We start from the raw sequence: 16159 nt of genomic DNA on the forward strand, positions 1-16159 counted from the left end.
ACAGGTCTTTCAGCTCACTCCTTCGTATCGGAACCAAATCAAACTAAACCAGCCAGCTAATAAACAAAACAAAACCATTAAAATAAAAAATCAATCAAAAACCAAACCTCAAACCTCAAACCTCAAACCTCAAACCTCAAACCTCAAACCTCTTGAAAGTTCAAGTACTCTCCCAACATATCATCAAACATTTGTTCCTGTGAAATCATCTCCATCTGTTCATGTTGTTGCAACTCAAAATCAAACAAGTCCTGAAATGGTGCTGCGGACCATATAAATAAAATAAAGCAAAGCTGGCCTTCCTCGTTCGGTTTATAAAAAAAGACCGATAGTGAAGCATATGTATAACGTGGAAAAAAGATAAACTGAATAGAACAATTGTCATCTTCAATTTTCAAAACATCGTGATGGCGTCTACAGTTCAAATTTGGAAAAACTCCCATTTTGGTTATCAGGAAAATCAGTTGCTTCAATGCTGTAAATCAGAAGAACATCAAATTTGCTTTCAAGAGATGTCCACTCTCTCCGTTTCCATTCGCCACAAATACAATCCAAAGGAATAAAAATGTCAAGACTAGATTCTCGAGAGAAGGCTTTTTTCCACGTATATTAATTTAAAGACAGTTGACCACCTGGCACACGCTGCTCCAAATTAATATACTTCCTTCTCTCTTTCTCTCCGTTGACAAATCTCCTGGACATAATAAAAGTAAATGTGACTTCAAAAGTGAACATCCATAACAAATTGAGCCAACTATGACTAATTGGCAGATTCAATCTGACAAGCAGAGCATTGTAATCCTTTTCCCATAAAATGGTTGTGTTAGTATTTCCTTTCTAAACGGCAACGGCCAGATGTATTCTATTTTCCTTTTCCAATATATCCACCAATGTGCTTTGAGGTAGTTGCTTTTCTTCTTCTATAGACAAAATTACTGCTGAATTTTGCCCCAGTTCATATAATGACAAGTTTGAATCTTGAGTGCTAACTTCTGTTGTTGATGCTGATGATGGTTGTGGCTGTTGTTGGGATTGTGGTTGAGTGTAATCTTCATGTGATGATGTAATTTGAGGGTTAGTGTTGGGTGAGGTATTTTCAAGTGATTTGGTATCCTCCTCCTCCTCTGGTTTAACTTCACCAAATGCAAAGTCATTGAAATCTGATTTACTAGTCAATGTGAAGTCCATAGGAGAACTAGCTGATGAATGTATACTGATTGGCGACAAGTAGTTGTAAAAAGTTTTATCATTCATTGCTTGTGGTTGTAGTGAGTTTTCGTTGTTGTTTTTAAACTCTTTTTGCTGCTGATGTTCTTCTCCTTCTTCAATTTTAATATGGACAGGTGAAGAAGTCAACGATGAACTTCTAGTTGATGATGGAGGGGTGGATGTGGTAGTAGGTTTCTCCTTCTTCGAGTATTTTCTCTTTTTAGAAGGTGGTGATTGTGATTGTGGTTGTAATTGTGGCTCCACTTTTATATCAACATCAGGCAAAGACTCGTGTTGTGATCGTGATTCTTCCAATTCATTCTCTTCATCATCGTCCCCCTCCACTTCTTCGTCATCATCTTCGTGATCACCTTTACGACTATTGTTGTTGCTACTTCCCCCTCTTCTAGAACCACTCAAATTCAGATGGATTTGATTCTTCAATTCAGAAACATCTTGCAATCCCAACTCTTCAATAGAGGTTTGGTCTTGAGGTGACAATTTATCCAACAAATGTTGATAGCCAGTAGACAACTTTTGTAAATTCTCCTCCAATTTAACCACATAAACTTCAAGGTATTCGACATGTCTCCTCTTCTTTTCCCTTGAAGCGTGGGCTGCTCTTCTATTTCTCAATATACGTTCAATTTTACGTTGCTCTTTTTCTTCTTGAGTTTTAGCTCTTTTCCTTGGTGGTAAGGTTGTTGTACATGAGGAGGAGGATGACGAACCTGTGTTGATAGTGTTGTTGGTGGTGGTGGTATTAGTATCTAGTGAAGAAGATACTGTAGTATAAACGTCATTAGTGATATTATCAAGTGGTGTAGTTGTGGTATTAGTGTCTACTTCCATATTGCAAAGATTTCTAGCAGCAGTGGTAGTAGTATAGTAGTAGTATCTAAAAAGTGGCAACCAAAGATAGTTTGATTGTCAAAGTTTTGGTTGTAAAAAAGAATAAAAAAATTGTATATATGATTATTGTGTGGGTGAAAATTTAAAAAATTGATTTGTTGTCCTCTTTTTATATTTTTTTATATTTTTATATTTTAGCTATAGTTATTGTTATATTACACACGACCAATCTTAAACATAGCCTATGTTTATATTTATATGTGTATGTGTGTATATATATATATATATAGGTCGTGTAGTTTGTTACTATTTTTAGAATTTTTCTTGTGTTTTGCATAGAGTGATTTTACTTTTGTGTGTGTTTTGCCACCCACGAATAATACAAAAGGACAATTATTTGAAGGGGGAGTGTGTGTGTGTTGTTGTATTTGTTTGTTTGTTTGTTTGTTTGTTTGTTGTTTATATTCGTTTCAAGTGTAGTATCCTAAGGGAGGTATGATTTTATTCGGACTGGAATTACACAGGGATTGTCGTACCATAGAAGAAGGGTTTGGTCTGTTGGTTAATTGATGTTACACGACAATCTTATTTTTTTTATTTCGTTTATTTTTTGTTATGCTGTTTTCTATTAATATTATACCAAAATGGAATAAATTCCCATATCCATCTATCCTTGTGTATTGAATGTGGATTTATTTGCTACATGCCTAATTCAATATGTTTCATCGTAAGATTCTCTCCAACCTCTTTTAGTTCTCGTTTCAAAATCTAAAAACTAACCAAGTTAAACTTTCGATAGTTTATATTACTACTGCACAAGCACATACTAAAAGTTTTGGAAAAGGGAAGCAGAAGAGCTAGAGACCTTGTTGTCTCCTTTGAACATATCCATTCGTGGAAACACCTCTTTGTCCATTCCAGTCCGATCCAGTCCAATCCAGTCCAGTTTTGTCTAGCTTAGTCTAGCCTCGCCCTTTTACTCAACTGTCACAAAAATCCAATGAAACGAAAATAAGAGACGAACACAAAATTGTGTGTGTGTGTCTAGAATCATATTGTAAATCCCTTTTTTTAGGAAGATGGCGCAATTTACAAGTAGTACACCTTACTTCCCTGCTAATGCAATGCACCACGGGGCCTAATACCCTTCTCTTCTTTATAATCAGTTCATCTCAAAAGAAGAGGAAACGCGTCTGTTTAGTCTACTTCTCGTTTGTTACGAGATTGGGTTTGACTCTGCTCTTATTCTCCAGTTGTACAATTGTAAGTATTTCCTCGTTTGGAACGGGATTATCAGTCATTTTCCTTTCCAGAGACAAAAATTTTGACTTTCGAAACAGATATTGTTAAAGAGGAGAGAAAGAGGGGGAGGTAAGCACTTGTTGTTACATTTTCACTGCCAATTTATATTCCTCATCAATGCGATCAAAGTATATCTTTCTCGTAGTATTAGATAATGTTACATCGAATTGTTTCATGTCCATAAAAAGAAAATTTTAGAACAGGGAAAGAATCGAAATATGAAATTTATATGGTAGCGTGTATGAAATTTGTTTTATTTTTGCGCACTATTTATGAAATTAATGCCAATCATTCGCTGGAAAATAAATTCACCCGCCTCTACACGCAAATGAGTCGAAACAACTAAAAAAACTACCTAAACCACTATACGATCTTACACAGGCCCTTTCTCTTTCCCTTCTCAGGATATCGCATGATACTATTTAGCTCGTCTATTTAGTGAGATTGGCTCTGTAAAAAAATTAGTTCAAAAGTTTAAAAAGAGAAAACCCTTGTTGATAAAATCGAACGAGTTATAAGTATAACGCATCAACTAATTTAAATTAACTCATTGAATACAAAAAGTAGGGCAAAAGAGATGAACTTATTCTTGCGTATTTTCGAATACTTTCAAAAGACTATGCCCTAAGATTCCTTTGCATACAAAAAACAAGTCTCTTCACCAAAATGAACATAGCACAATTTAGCTTCGATGCGTAGTAAAAGTAGTTTATACCCTTTTCCGGAACCAATTTCCCTTATTTCAGGTTAATTCCACAGCCATTGGAACTAATGGCAAAGATTGTTAGAAAATCTTCTTACAAAGAGAATTTGACAAATGAGTCTTTCCTACTTTCTTTTTGTTTGGAAATGGATGCAAAAATTATGAAAAATATCAAACGTCTAATCCTATAGTAATCTTATACTGCAGAGATATAGCTAGAATCACCCCTCTTCATTCGATTTCTCTTAGAAATTGTTAATTTGTGGCATTACGTTACATATATGGGGAGTGGTTGGGGGTATGCGCTTAAACTGCGTTAACTAGTTTGGAGTTTTTAGAGATTATCCCGCCAAAGTGAGACAAAAAATAAATTTTTTGCTTGACTTTGTTTGAAAAAGTTCATTCTTCAGATGCGCTTGGAGTGAGTCACATACATATACAATACCTGATAGAACCTTAACGGATCAACACTGTCTACCCCATTACTACTACAAACACCATCACAGATACCACATCCACGCTCCTTTAATATAACAAGCACTTTCCACAAATTATTCCTTCCTTTGTTTAAAAATCCCATGAAATCAGTACTATCCATTCAATCCCACGTTGTCCACGGCTATGTCGGAGGCCGAGCGGTCATATTCCCATTGCAAACGCAGGGCTGGGAAGTTGACAATATCAACACCGTCCATTTTTCCAATCACACGGGCTACGGACAATTTCGAGGTCAAGTTCTTGGCCGCGAAGAGTTGGCGTCAATCTTGGATCAGTTGATTAAGCGGTTGCATATTGGATATAATGCTGTTATTACAGGGTACGTGCCTAATTCTGAGTTGATCCTGTGTATCAGGGAATATATCGTTGCAATGAAACAGGATAATGACGAGCGAAACACCATGCAGGTGAATGGGCACCCCACAAATGGAAACTCACTAGATACAACGACAACCACCACAAGCTCCTCCATCCCCTCACCATTGATTTACTTGATGGATCCAGTAATGGGTGATGACAATTACATGTACGTTGACCAATCGTGTGTTGACGAATACCGCAAGCTAATCCATAGCCAACTTGTCGATATAATAACCCCCAACCAATTTGAATTGGAACTACTCATGGATCAAAAAATCACCAACCGCGACTCATTGACAAGGGCAATCACCCAATTGCATGAACAATGTCATATACCCTATATTGCAATCACATCAGTTGAGTCACAAGTTATAACTGGACAACAACAAGATTTCATCTACTGTGTCATATCGACAAAATCTTCCCCGCAGCAAAGCACAAATTTTAACCAACGACATGATATGAGAATGTTTAAAATCCCCACTATTAAGTCGTATTTCACAGGAGTCGGTGATTTGTTCTCGGCGTTGTTGTTGGATAAATTTGTAGCGAATCAGGATGAGTCTACCAATTTGAAACGGTTGTCTAAATCAGTTAACCAAGTGTTGACGATCATGGCAAAGACATTGAAACTCACGCATAAGTTGGGTATGCAACAAGCAAAAGCCGCGTTGTCCAGAAACAATAGCAATACTAATAGCAACGGTACTAGAAACGGAGGAGGCATGGAAGCACTACTCATTGATGATGCAAGAGATGCCAAAGATGCTGAAGTGACTGGCGATACAGAAGATGAGATTGTTGGCAAAATAAACGATGGTGAAACGATGAAATATTTCGAATTGAAAGTTATTCAAGCCAAGGAGTTTTACAACTATACCGGAGATGGAGAATTTGAAGAATTGGAAGTATAACAGAAACAAGAGAAGCGTACATGGTGTTCGATATGGAACCTTGTGCTCTTGTGCTAAATGAGGAAGAGGCAATTGGAGAGAAGGTATAGATAGAAGAACCTTTATAATAGACAATTGTATTAGACAATATGAACTATTCTTTTCTTTCTTAGATGAAGCATGCTTTGAATGGAACATAATAAGACCTGGGGCTACAGAAACATAAATCCGTGCCCATACATAGTCTCCGTCTCGCCCATTTCGGTTAGAGAAAATTATATCCAGAAAAGGAAACGCAGTAACAAACGTTTTGATTCCTTTGACTGTCTTCCAAGAGAAAGCTAGTGTGGTGGTTTGCTGGTCAGTTTAACAATGTTCCTTCATTTATGGTGATGAACTCCACATTAGCTGCTCCTTTGTTCCACCCGTGTCATAGTTTCTTTCTGATCGTAGTTTGTGTGCGCGGATATTGCAAGAAAAGAGAATTATCCGTTTTCATGGCTGCAAACTGACTTATAAAAATACAAGAAAAAAGTGTTGTTTTATTCTTGGAAGTTTGATATTTGATCACAATGTCTAGTCCTGCCCTAGTCATTTCTGGTAAATGAATTTAATTGGAGGCAAAGAGAAGTATCCGTCACTAAATTTCCATTTCCCCATGCAAAGCTCACTATAACATCTGTAAAAAAATAGAGAATTACAAACTACATCTTTTCTTCTGCACTAGAGTCAGCTAAAGAATTATTAAAGTAATCTCTAATTTAGGATTAAAAAAAGACACAGTAAACTATGTAAAGCTAGATATAGATATAAAAAAAGAAAAATAGTTTGAATTATAACGTAGTAAAGAAGTAAATGGATAGAGAGACAGTAAAATCTGCTTTTTTCTCCTCTCTGGACTCTTCCATTAGAGATATTGCATTGAGTTTGGCGGTCCTATTTTTGGGGGATGGTATGGTATGGTGTGGTATAGTGTGGTATGTAACACTCTAGCTCCTCTTGTGCCATCCATACATATTATCTTGCAAGTATTGGAACGTTCCAATATCTTCCATTCTCTTCAACAATCTAGCAAGTGGAGGTGAATAATGACTATCAGTCAACATAAATTGCAAACCATCACTCAAGATATTTCTCTCCTTGGCATAAATAAAGTAATAGTTCAACGGCAAACTATTGAATGCTCCATTCTCATACAAGGTCTTGACAATGGGGTTGATCAATTTGCTCAAGTTGTCATTTTCAATTATTTCTAAAACAATGGGGGTAATGATGCCGGATTGGTTTAAAGCCACTACGATGTCATTAATGCTAGATGACACAATTTGGGAATTAATCACTGTGTTGATGGCATTGTTCAAAAACTGACTCAAAGAACCAGAATAATTGTCAGTAACATCAGCAGCACGTCTTGACAAGTACTCTTCTTGTCTTTTCCTTCTTCTTTCTTCTTGTTGATTCAAGTTGATAACAATGGCATCTTTAGTAGTTCCATCATTATTAACCCCTGAACTATCCAATCCAATATCTTCAGCCAATGGAGGCGTTTCCTTAACGTTAATATCGGATTGTTTTGTTGTATTAGTATTGGCCTTTGAAGTAGTGTTTAAGATCAAATCAGCAAGGAAAGGCACAGTCAAAGCATGGCCCTGACCTAAATCAGTCAATAACCAACCAATCCATACATTGTTGGGCGATGATAATGCACCACCAGCAAAATCGGCCAATTTCTTATTATTATCCTTGTTTCCCAACAACTGATCATAAGTTGATGGAATAATACCTGATTTTAGAACAACATCCATGATTTGCGTCAAGTTGAGATTGATACTTATACCATTGAGACTCACGGTGGTGTTTTCACTGCTAAGATCACCCGATAAGATCAACTCAAGATAACCGACTAAATTGTCAATTTGAGTTTGGTTATTCGAGATTTCCTCAAGCAAGTCAGGAAGCAAGCCCGACTTCTCAATCGTTTGGAAAAGATGAGTGTATTGTTCGACAGCTGCTTGGTTAACTGTTATATTATTAACTTCGTCTCTTTTATTTATTGCTGCCGAGTTTGCACCTGAGAAATCCTCTAATGACGATATTTCGTCAAGAACGTCATCATATTGCAGGAAGTCAAAACTGTGGGCTATTTGGGAACAGAATAGTAATGTTGTAGGTATAAGTGCTGACAACTTCATGGTGAATCAAAAAATTGTCGTAGCTGTAGTTATTAGATCGTTGCTGTAATGTTTATATTTCCCAAAAATATAATTAAAAATGAAAATGAGGCTTTAAGAAGGGTGGGGGTATCCAGATGTTCTTTTTGCTCTCTTGTTGTGGGACTTAGTCACTAGTTTCTTGATTCTTAAATGGTATCCTTGCAAAGAAGATGAAATGAATCAACGAATGGAAGATAAATAAAGAAAAAAAAAAGGGGCAAACGATGAATGTTATATGTATGAGGTGGTGGTGACCAAAGAAAAGGAAAAGAAAGAAAAGTGATGTTGAAGTGGGTATATTCAAATAAAAGATCAAAAGGAAATTAAAAAAATAAATTCTTTTCTTTTTGTTTTTTTTTTTGCGTTTTTTTTGATTTTTGATTTTAAAAAATATTTTCAGGAGGGCAAAATGAGTTAACAAAGTGTTGATGAAAAGTATTTATTGTAAGAAAGATATATGGAGATAGAAAGAAGACCATTTTACTCCTCTTTCGGTTTCGTTTGTCTTGTGTGTCTTTTGTTAAAGAAGTAATTTTTAATTAACTAAAACAGTAAAATTAGACGCTGAAAATGTTTATTGTTGTTTTGTTAATGTTAACCTTAACCCCAAAAAAAGAAATTAAATAAATGTTACACAAACTTGATTAATTAATAGGGTAGTAAGTCAACTTTACTTTAACTCAACTCACATTCAACTTCAACTTCAACTTCAGCTTCAAACGAAAACACAAAAAAAGACAAACAAGAAATAATTGGTTGAGGGATATATAGGACATATGAGTGAACAAACGTTTGATTAACTGTAGGAAAATGTGTGTGTATATTTATCCTTTATCCGTCTCTACACTTTACACACCCTTGTACACTTATAAACACACAACGTTGAATGGCTTAGTTCAACGCTTGTGATGACGAAAATAATATAGACGCTAGATGCAAAAAAAGCATTCTATCGATACATATATATCGATGACGGCCTCAGTTCTAACCTCACATTGTCATCTATCACAACTTCATAGAAAGGATCTATGGTAGTCATGCTTTTTGAATGTACTTCATTAGCCTTCTATGTAAAGCAAAAGGACAATGACCCAAGGTAATTACTTAATGTAGATCATTTGGTAGCAGGTGTATTTCCTATTTAGGAAATCTTTTATTTTTTTGAAAAAAAAAAATTATAATTTTTAATTTTAATTTCTATTTTTTTTTTCTTGAGAGAGCCTCACACTGTCAAATCTGCTCATCAGCTACGTTTTAACATACATACACTAACATCATTTCAAGATCTCTCCACCAAAAACCTTTTACCTACCCATTCATTTTAGATATAATATTATCTTAATAGCATAATAATAACAACTTCATTTCTTTTTCTATTTCAAGGGTCTTTGAACTCTAAAGGTCTTCCAAACTCACGTGACAATTAAATTCGGTTGCAAAATGAAAAAAATTTATATTTAGAAAATACGTCAATCCTGCATATACGCAATAATGTATACACAATATCACAACTCTTTCCTAATTAGGTAAGTCAAATCAATACATACCCCAATGTTGCCTAAAAATGATTCAAAGAACATCTACCAACACACAAGAAAACATCAATCTTATAACCTAAATTGGTTATAAAATTGCTAAACGATTTCTTACAATAAGCCCCCTACATTAAAAACAATAGAATTGAAGGTGACCAAGAAAGCTTTCATCTCTACCTTCATTACTAACTTTGGCTATAAACATTGTTTTTCATTGAAAGATTCACAAACCACTACTGCCTCCACCTCCTTCCTTCTCCCTTTCGAGTCAGCAAACTGTTCCTGCTTATAACTTCTTTAAAAGAAGTCACAGGACCAATATTTTCTTTTCTTCTTTAAAGTTGTTAACCTTTTAAATTTCAAAACCTTTTAAACCACTTTTCTTTTCCTTTCACTTTCTGGTTTACTTCATTCGTTTTTAACCATTAGTCTGTTACTTTCGATTCCGAAACTCAATCACAATAAAGAATTTATAATTCACCAGATCTCATATCGTGCAACAGTTGTTCAAGGATAGATACAGCTCAGATTGCAAAGAAAGAAACATAAAAGGTTGACTAGAATTGGACAATACTCCTTCACCTACACAATTACACTACAATGTATCTAACAAACATTTTCATTACAGGATTCTGTCTATTCTCATCATTGGTTCACTGTATACCCACATCGCCAATTCCTCAAGGTTCAGAACTAAGCATTAGAGAAGAATTTGACCTGCTTATTGAATCCAAATGGGATGCCAATGAAGCTAGCTTATACTATGATTTAATAGATATGTTCAGTGATGAAGATTTTCTTTTTAAAAGAGCCGACAATGATGATAGCTATCAAAGCACAATAAATTCTGTTCTTGAAACCATCAATTCATCAGGTGTTATTTGGGACTTGTTGGACGCTATTGCTGATCATCCGGATAGAATTGAATACTTGACCAACTTGACCTCGTCTTTACTTGGCGGTACAAACATTACCATTGATGTTGCTGATATTTTGAATGGTGATAGTTCTTTATCTTCATTGACTCAATTTATTAACGTATCTGCTATTTTTAATGCAGTTATGGATAGTGGATTGGTTACCTCTTTGGCTGATGGTCTTTTGTTGGATGCCGACTTTAGACCAAAATTGGCTGACATTGTCAATAGAGTTGGTTGGTCATTAAGAGACCCCTTGTTGTACATTTTCAACTCGGTTTTCCAAAAGAGAGATTTATTGTTGAAAAGGGCTGATGGCAACGATCTTAGTGTTTGGCTGAGTTTGCTTAGAGCAGCTGAAGATGAGGTTTCTGGGTCTTCAACTACAAACCAAGCTACTACTACTGCTGCTAGAACAACTAACACTGCAAACCCATCTTCATTTTCATTCTCAATTGACCCCAATGTCTTGTCATCAATCTTGAGCTTAAACTCTCAAGTTGCACAAACTCAGTCTTCAAGTTCCCAAAGATCAACTTCATCATCTTCTAGAGCTGCTTCTTCATCATCTTCTAGAGCTGTTTCTTCATCATCGTCTGCTTCTTCGTCTTCCGCCTCATCTGCAGCATCTTCAACTAGATCATCATCACGTGCTGTTGAATCAACTACATCTTCAAGTTCAAATTCGGTAAGCTCAAGCGAATATAGCGGAAGTTTGGGTAGTTTTGTTGAAAACGCCGCTGGAACTATTTTGGGATCAAATATTGTTGGAAATATCGCTACTGACGTTTTGAATGCTTTGAACGACACTGGTTTTGCAGTCTACTTTGTCAAGAGATTCTTGTCTGATGATGCTTATGTTAACATGACTGGAGCTCTTGCCAGTTCATTGTTATCCTCTGGTACTATCAACATCAACACCGAGGGGGTAAATATCACTGGTCTTGTCGACCAAGTTTTGGGTGATCCATCAGCCATCGTGAGTACCGTTGGATCTTTATTGAGTGGTGACTCAAGTGCTCTTTCTGGTACTTTGGGTAAATACTCGGGAGCTTTGCAATCCCTTCTTGGAGATATCGAAGCCACTGGTTTATTCGCTAGATTAAACAATTATATCTTTGGAAGCTCAAGCAGCAGCTCCGCCACACAAGCTACAACAAGTGCTTCATCTTCATCAAGTGCTAAAAAAGATGTTGTTTCTGCTAGTGCCACTGCAACTTCAAAATCTTCGGAAAAAAAACAAGAGGTAAAGACTAGTGTTGTCAGTGTTTCACCTACCAACAGTGCTGTCTCTCGTTCATCAAACAGCTCTAATGACGCATCTGGTGTTGCAGGAAATGGATTCACTATGAAAGCATTATTCTTGACACAAGCTGTATTACTCGTTGGTGTATTTGCTTTTTAAATTCTGCGAATTGAAGAAGACTAAGAGAAGGGAAGAGAAAACAAACCATACATATCCCTTCGTCACCCCAGCATCAACAACATCTTCAAACAAAACATATATCTTAGAAGCTATTTTTTTCGTAACAAAACGTTTTCTACATGAGGGCTGTTTGTTTATTATCCCCACACACGTTGCCTTAATTTATTTCACAGTATTTATGATTAACATTTTTAGTTAATCGTATACTTCTTCATTTTTTACCTTCTTATAGTTTAATACCAAAGTTTTTATTCCGTTGTTTCAAATTGAATCTGTAGAAGAAGACATAGAGAGTTGAATACTATGGTTGACAGTAATTGGTAGCAGCCGATCATTTGCGTTTCCCCTTTTGGAACAAGCAATCTTAAAGTACTGGGTGTGTCCCCTTTTTTTACTTTTCAAGTTCGACCAAAAGTGCTACAATAGTAAAACGATCCCTTGAGGTGGTTCAATTATGATTAGTTGAGGAAGCTAAGAACATGTCTGATATCCACAATGACAGTGCTGCCAAACCGAATGCTCCTAAAGTTGAGAAAACCAGATTCACCATTGTTAATAAGGCATCCAACAAGGGTGACCCCAGGACTCCTCCATTAGAGGCCGATGATCATGATTCAGGATCACCAGAATCGCTACTGCATCATGCTCACAATGACAACAATAACAACAACAATATATCACTTCCAAGGCAGGTGTACTCGCGCTCACGATCAGCTCCAAATACACCTCGGTTTCTTCCGTCACAGCCTGACCCAAACACTACTGCTATACAACACACAAGGCGTAATAGCTTGAATGAAAACTTACTCACTAATAACAATTTTATCAAGTTCAAGAATTCGATACTATTGCCCGCTGCTAAATGGGCATATTCCCCAATTACAAAGATTCAGAAAAGACTGAGACATAAACCGAGTGAGCCTGCTGAGTACGTCATTGAATACTCAATATTCCAGCCTCTCGAAGGCATGAGCCAATTAAACACCCAGCAAGACATTTACAACCACCAAAGGTTCTCACATGGCGATTCACAAGATCTGCCGTTTTCTGAAAATTACATGACTGAACTTGATTTTGACATCTTGATTGAACAAGTCAAGAATGTCATTGAAAAAGATCATGTGTACCCTGAACGCATCATCAGCGGATCATCGGGTAGTTACTTTGTATTTAGTCAAATTGAACCAGGTACATCACTATATGAAAAAGTTGGTGTATTTAAACCCAAAAGTGAAGAGCCATACGGTCCGTTGCTGCCGAAATGGACCAAGTGGCTTCATAGAACATTTTTCCCTTGTTGTTTTGGGCGTAGTTGTCTTATTCCCAACCTCGGGTATATCAGTGAAGCAGCTGCTTGTGTTTTAGATCGCCAATTACAGTCATATGTTGTACCTTTTACTGCAGTGATTCAGTTACGGGCACCCACCTTTTATTATAAATTTTGGGACAAGTCAAATGACGTAAATAAACTACTGTACAAAATAGGATCGTTTCAAATGTTTCTACACGGGTATGTCAATGCCGACTTATTTTTCAAACTGTACCCCATTCCAACAGATGTATACCTTTTACCGAAATCACTGGATGTAGAAGTCTGCATTGATGATTGTGGTGGTGCTACTGCTGATGATTACAAATTTCAGTGGAGTCGTGACTCAATGAGGCAGTTTCAAGAAGAGTTAGAAAAAATGGTTATACTAGATTACTTGATGAGAAATACCGATAGAGGACTGGATAATTGGATGATCAAGTTGGAGTGGCATGAACTAGACCGAACGGCCGATACCAAAATCATGCGTCCAATTCTAAAAATTGGAGCAATAGATTCTGGTTTGGCTTTTCCTTGGAAGCATCCTAACGAATGGCGATCATTCCCATTTGGGTGGCTTTTTCTACCATTATCTTTAATTGGCCAACCATTCAGCAAGAAAACTAGACAGCATTATTTACCGTTACTAACTTCAAACCTCTGGTGGGAAACCACTGTAGTCAAGTTGAAGCATGTTTTCATGAAGGACAATGATTTCAAAGAACGGTTATGGAATAAACAATTGGCAGTGTTGAAAGGACAAGCATTCAATGTGGTTGAAACTTTGAAATTGGATTTTGCTGGTCCTTTAGAATTGACAAGGTGCCAAAATTTATTGGTGTTTGATGATTTGATGTATATGCCAAGGAGCCCATTAAGAACAAGGAGACGCAGCTTTCCCTTGATGCATTCGTCTTGTTATGAATCTGATGTTAGGAATGGCCAAAGGTATTTATCTCAGTTGAGTGAAGCGCCATCTGAGGATGTGCATGATGATGAAAATGAGTATACACCGTTACTTGGTCCATTGAATGCTCTGCTCCATGAAAGTCCAAGCAGTCTGCAGGTATTGTCACCTAATCTGCATGTAATATCCCCTAGTCAACAAACAGAAAACGGTGCTCCCGTGCCATACGAATCTGGATACTCTCGCATGAATAATTTAGCAGTTGATGCTCCTCCTCCTTCTGAAAAGGGCGCAAGAGTGGTTATTGAACGGTTAGTTAAGGAAAATTCAAATCCGCCAGTATTTACCTGGTGTTGAATGTGCTGAGCATATATATTTATTTTAGAATCTATTTATTTCTATTTTATAATTAACAAAGGACCTATTTTTATATTCAAAATTCAATGAGTATATTTCTCTTCAAAAACTGCGGGATATTTATCAGAGTTGCCCTGGAAGTCATCTTCATTAATAACAAACATCTTGCGTTCTTCCTTCAATCTAAATTGAACCATCTTCAATAATGAATAAATAACTGATAAAACTGGAGTTGATACACCGTTCTCCTTTGCAATTCTAATTGGATTACCCAAAATGATTTCCAATTCCATCAATTGTTTCTTTCTCATATCGACACACATCGACGGAGCGTAAAATAAACCATCGCCTATGTGAATCATCAATTCCACTCGAGAAGTGTCACATTCAACGCCAACACTCTTGGCAATGGCAATAACTTCCATCATTGCTGGACGTAATAATTCTTCGTTGGCATTGTTGATTTGCAACCTCGTGGCATCTAAATTGACCAATGCGGTTATGGTATTAAACGTTGAGTTATAAATCAACTTCTCCCATCTTGTCTTTTGGACATCTTCATCAATTGTGATTTGGTTGAAATCGGGATTATGATAAATGGAAATAAATTCATCAATCTTCTCCTTCGACAAAGGATGTTTACTAGGTTTAACAAAATCCCCAAGAAACACAATATCAGGACCTTTATTCTCAACATGACCTTGTTGATAAGTACTAGCAATCAATGAAACACCACTAAGAATCAAATGGCCAGGGAATCTTTCCAACATAGTCTTTTCAATACTAATTCCATTTTGCAATAATATAATGACTTCATCACCAGACTTGATTGCCGGTGCAATGATATCTTCACACGTAACTGGCCCATCAGGAATGTTTTTCGTCGTCAATAGCACGTAGTCAAACGGTCCAAATCTCTCAACAGCATCCTCAACCGATTTGGCAAGATGATGGGGTTGCCAATTGGTTAGTTTCCCATAAGTGCATGAGTTGATCGAGTATCCTTGATTATTGATCAAATTGTAATCAGAACGAACAACTAATGTGACTTCAGATTGATTGTTGTGTTTTAATGATACTGCGGAGATGGTACCTACCCCACCCGATCCAATGACTAATACTTTTGGCTTACCCATGGTGTTGATTTGATTTGTTTTCTCTTTTGGAAATAGTTTACTAGATAAAGATGAGTGATTTGTATGAAATAGCAAAAGAAGTACCAAAGTATGTTGTAATGAGCTTTAGTAGTTTTATTCAAGAAATATTTCCTGTTGTTGAATTGTGGGTATTTTATCGAAGAAATCAAAGCGGTAAGTTTCCATTTTGGTAAAGTCTACCGGAGAGAATGTGTAATGACACAAAAAAAAAAAAAAAAGAAAACAAAAAACTAGAACAGCTCTTCCAGATTTAAACCTCATTATGATGAAAAAAGGGGAGAATGAGAAGAGGATAAGGTAATCTTCGACCAATTTCTGAGAGCTGGGAAAGAAAATATTCACTGTTCAGTTATGTATCTATTCAATTAAAAACTTGAGATCCTAGATTGGGCATCGCGTTTTCTTGAAGAAAGTCCTTGCATTAACCTGCAGATAGTAGGAAACATCCACGCTGTAACGTCCAATATAGTCCACAAAAGTACCACAAACTATCCAATATTTGCGTGTTTTGTAGAAATAGT

General features: G+C 36.4%; 6 protein-coding genes across 6 annotated transcripts; 3 read left to right on the top strand and 3 right to left on the bottom strand. All coding sequences in view use genetic code 12, as the record gives it.

The window, feature by feature from the left end:
• Positions 1-837: 837 nt before the first annotated feature.
• HAC1 (transcription factor) lies at positions 838-2061 on the bottom strand (the record flags this gene model as incomplete). Its single annotated transcript, XM_051816891.1, has 1 exon — positions 838-2061. One exon carries the CDS (start codon positions 2059-2061, stop codon positions 838-840), a length of 1224 nt encoding a protein of 407 aa, XP_051669795.1.
• A 2583-nt stretch (positions 2062-4644) lies between these two features.
• BUD16 (putative pyridoxal kinase) lies at positions 4645-5838 on the top strand (the record flags this gene model as incomplete). The annotated part of the gene is made up of 1 exon (XM_051816892.1): positions 4645-5838. The coding sequence occupies one exon, from the start codon at positions 4645-4647 to the stop codon at positions 5836-5838; it is 1194 nt and encodes a 397-aa protein (XP_051669796.1).
• Positions 5839-6806: 968 nt separating this feature from the next.
• On the bottom strand, positions 6807-8009 carry CANMA_004600 (uncharacterized protein; the record flags this gene model as incomplete). The annotated part of the gene is made up of 1 exon (XM_051816893.1): positions 6807-8009. One exon carries the CDS (start codon positions 8007-8009, stop codon positions 6807-6809), a length of 1203 nt encoding a protein of 400 aa, XP_051669797.1.
• A 2156-nt stretch (positions 8010-10165) lies between these two features.
• Positions 10166-11887, top strand: PGA45 (Pga45p; the record flags this gene model as incomplete). Its single annotated transcript, XM_051816894.1, has 1 exon — positions 10166-11887. One exon carries the CDS (start codon positions 10166-10168, stop codon positions 11885-11887), a length of 1722 nt encoding a protein of 573 aa, XP_051669798.1.
• Positions 11888-12387: 500 nt separating this feature from the next.
• Positions 12388-14481, top strand: CANMA_004602 (1-phosphatidylinositol 4-kinase; the record flags this gene model as incomplete). Its single annotated transcript, XM_051816895.1, has 1 exon — positions 12388-14481. The coding sequence occupies one exon, from the start codon at positions 12388-12390 to the stop codon at positions 14479-14481; it is 2094 nt and encodes a 697-aa protein (XP_051669799.1).
• Positions 14482-14564: 83 nt separating this feature from the next.
• On the bottom strand, positions 14565-15617 carry CANMA_004603 (uncharacterized protein; the record flags this gene model as incomplete). The annotated part of the gene is made up of 1 exon (XM_051816897.1): positions 14565-15617. One exon carries the CDS (start codon positions 15615-15617, stop codon positions 14565-14567), a length of 1053 nt encoding a protein of 350 aa, XP_051669800.1.
• Between the last annotated feature and the right edge of the window lie 542 nt (positions 15618-16159).

This window comes from Candida margitis, assembly GCF_024628925.1.
Source record: "Candida margitis strain CBS 14175 chromosome Unknown scaffold60, whole genome shotgun sequence".
In the NCBI taxonomy this organism is placed as follows: Eukaryota; Fungi; Ascomycota; class Pichiomycetes; order Serinales; family Debaryomycetaceae; genus Lodderomyces; species Lodderomyces margitis.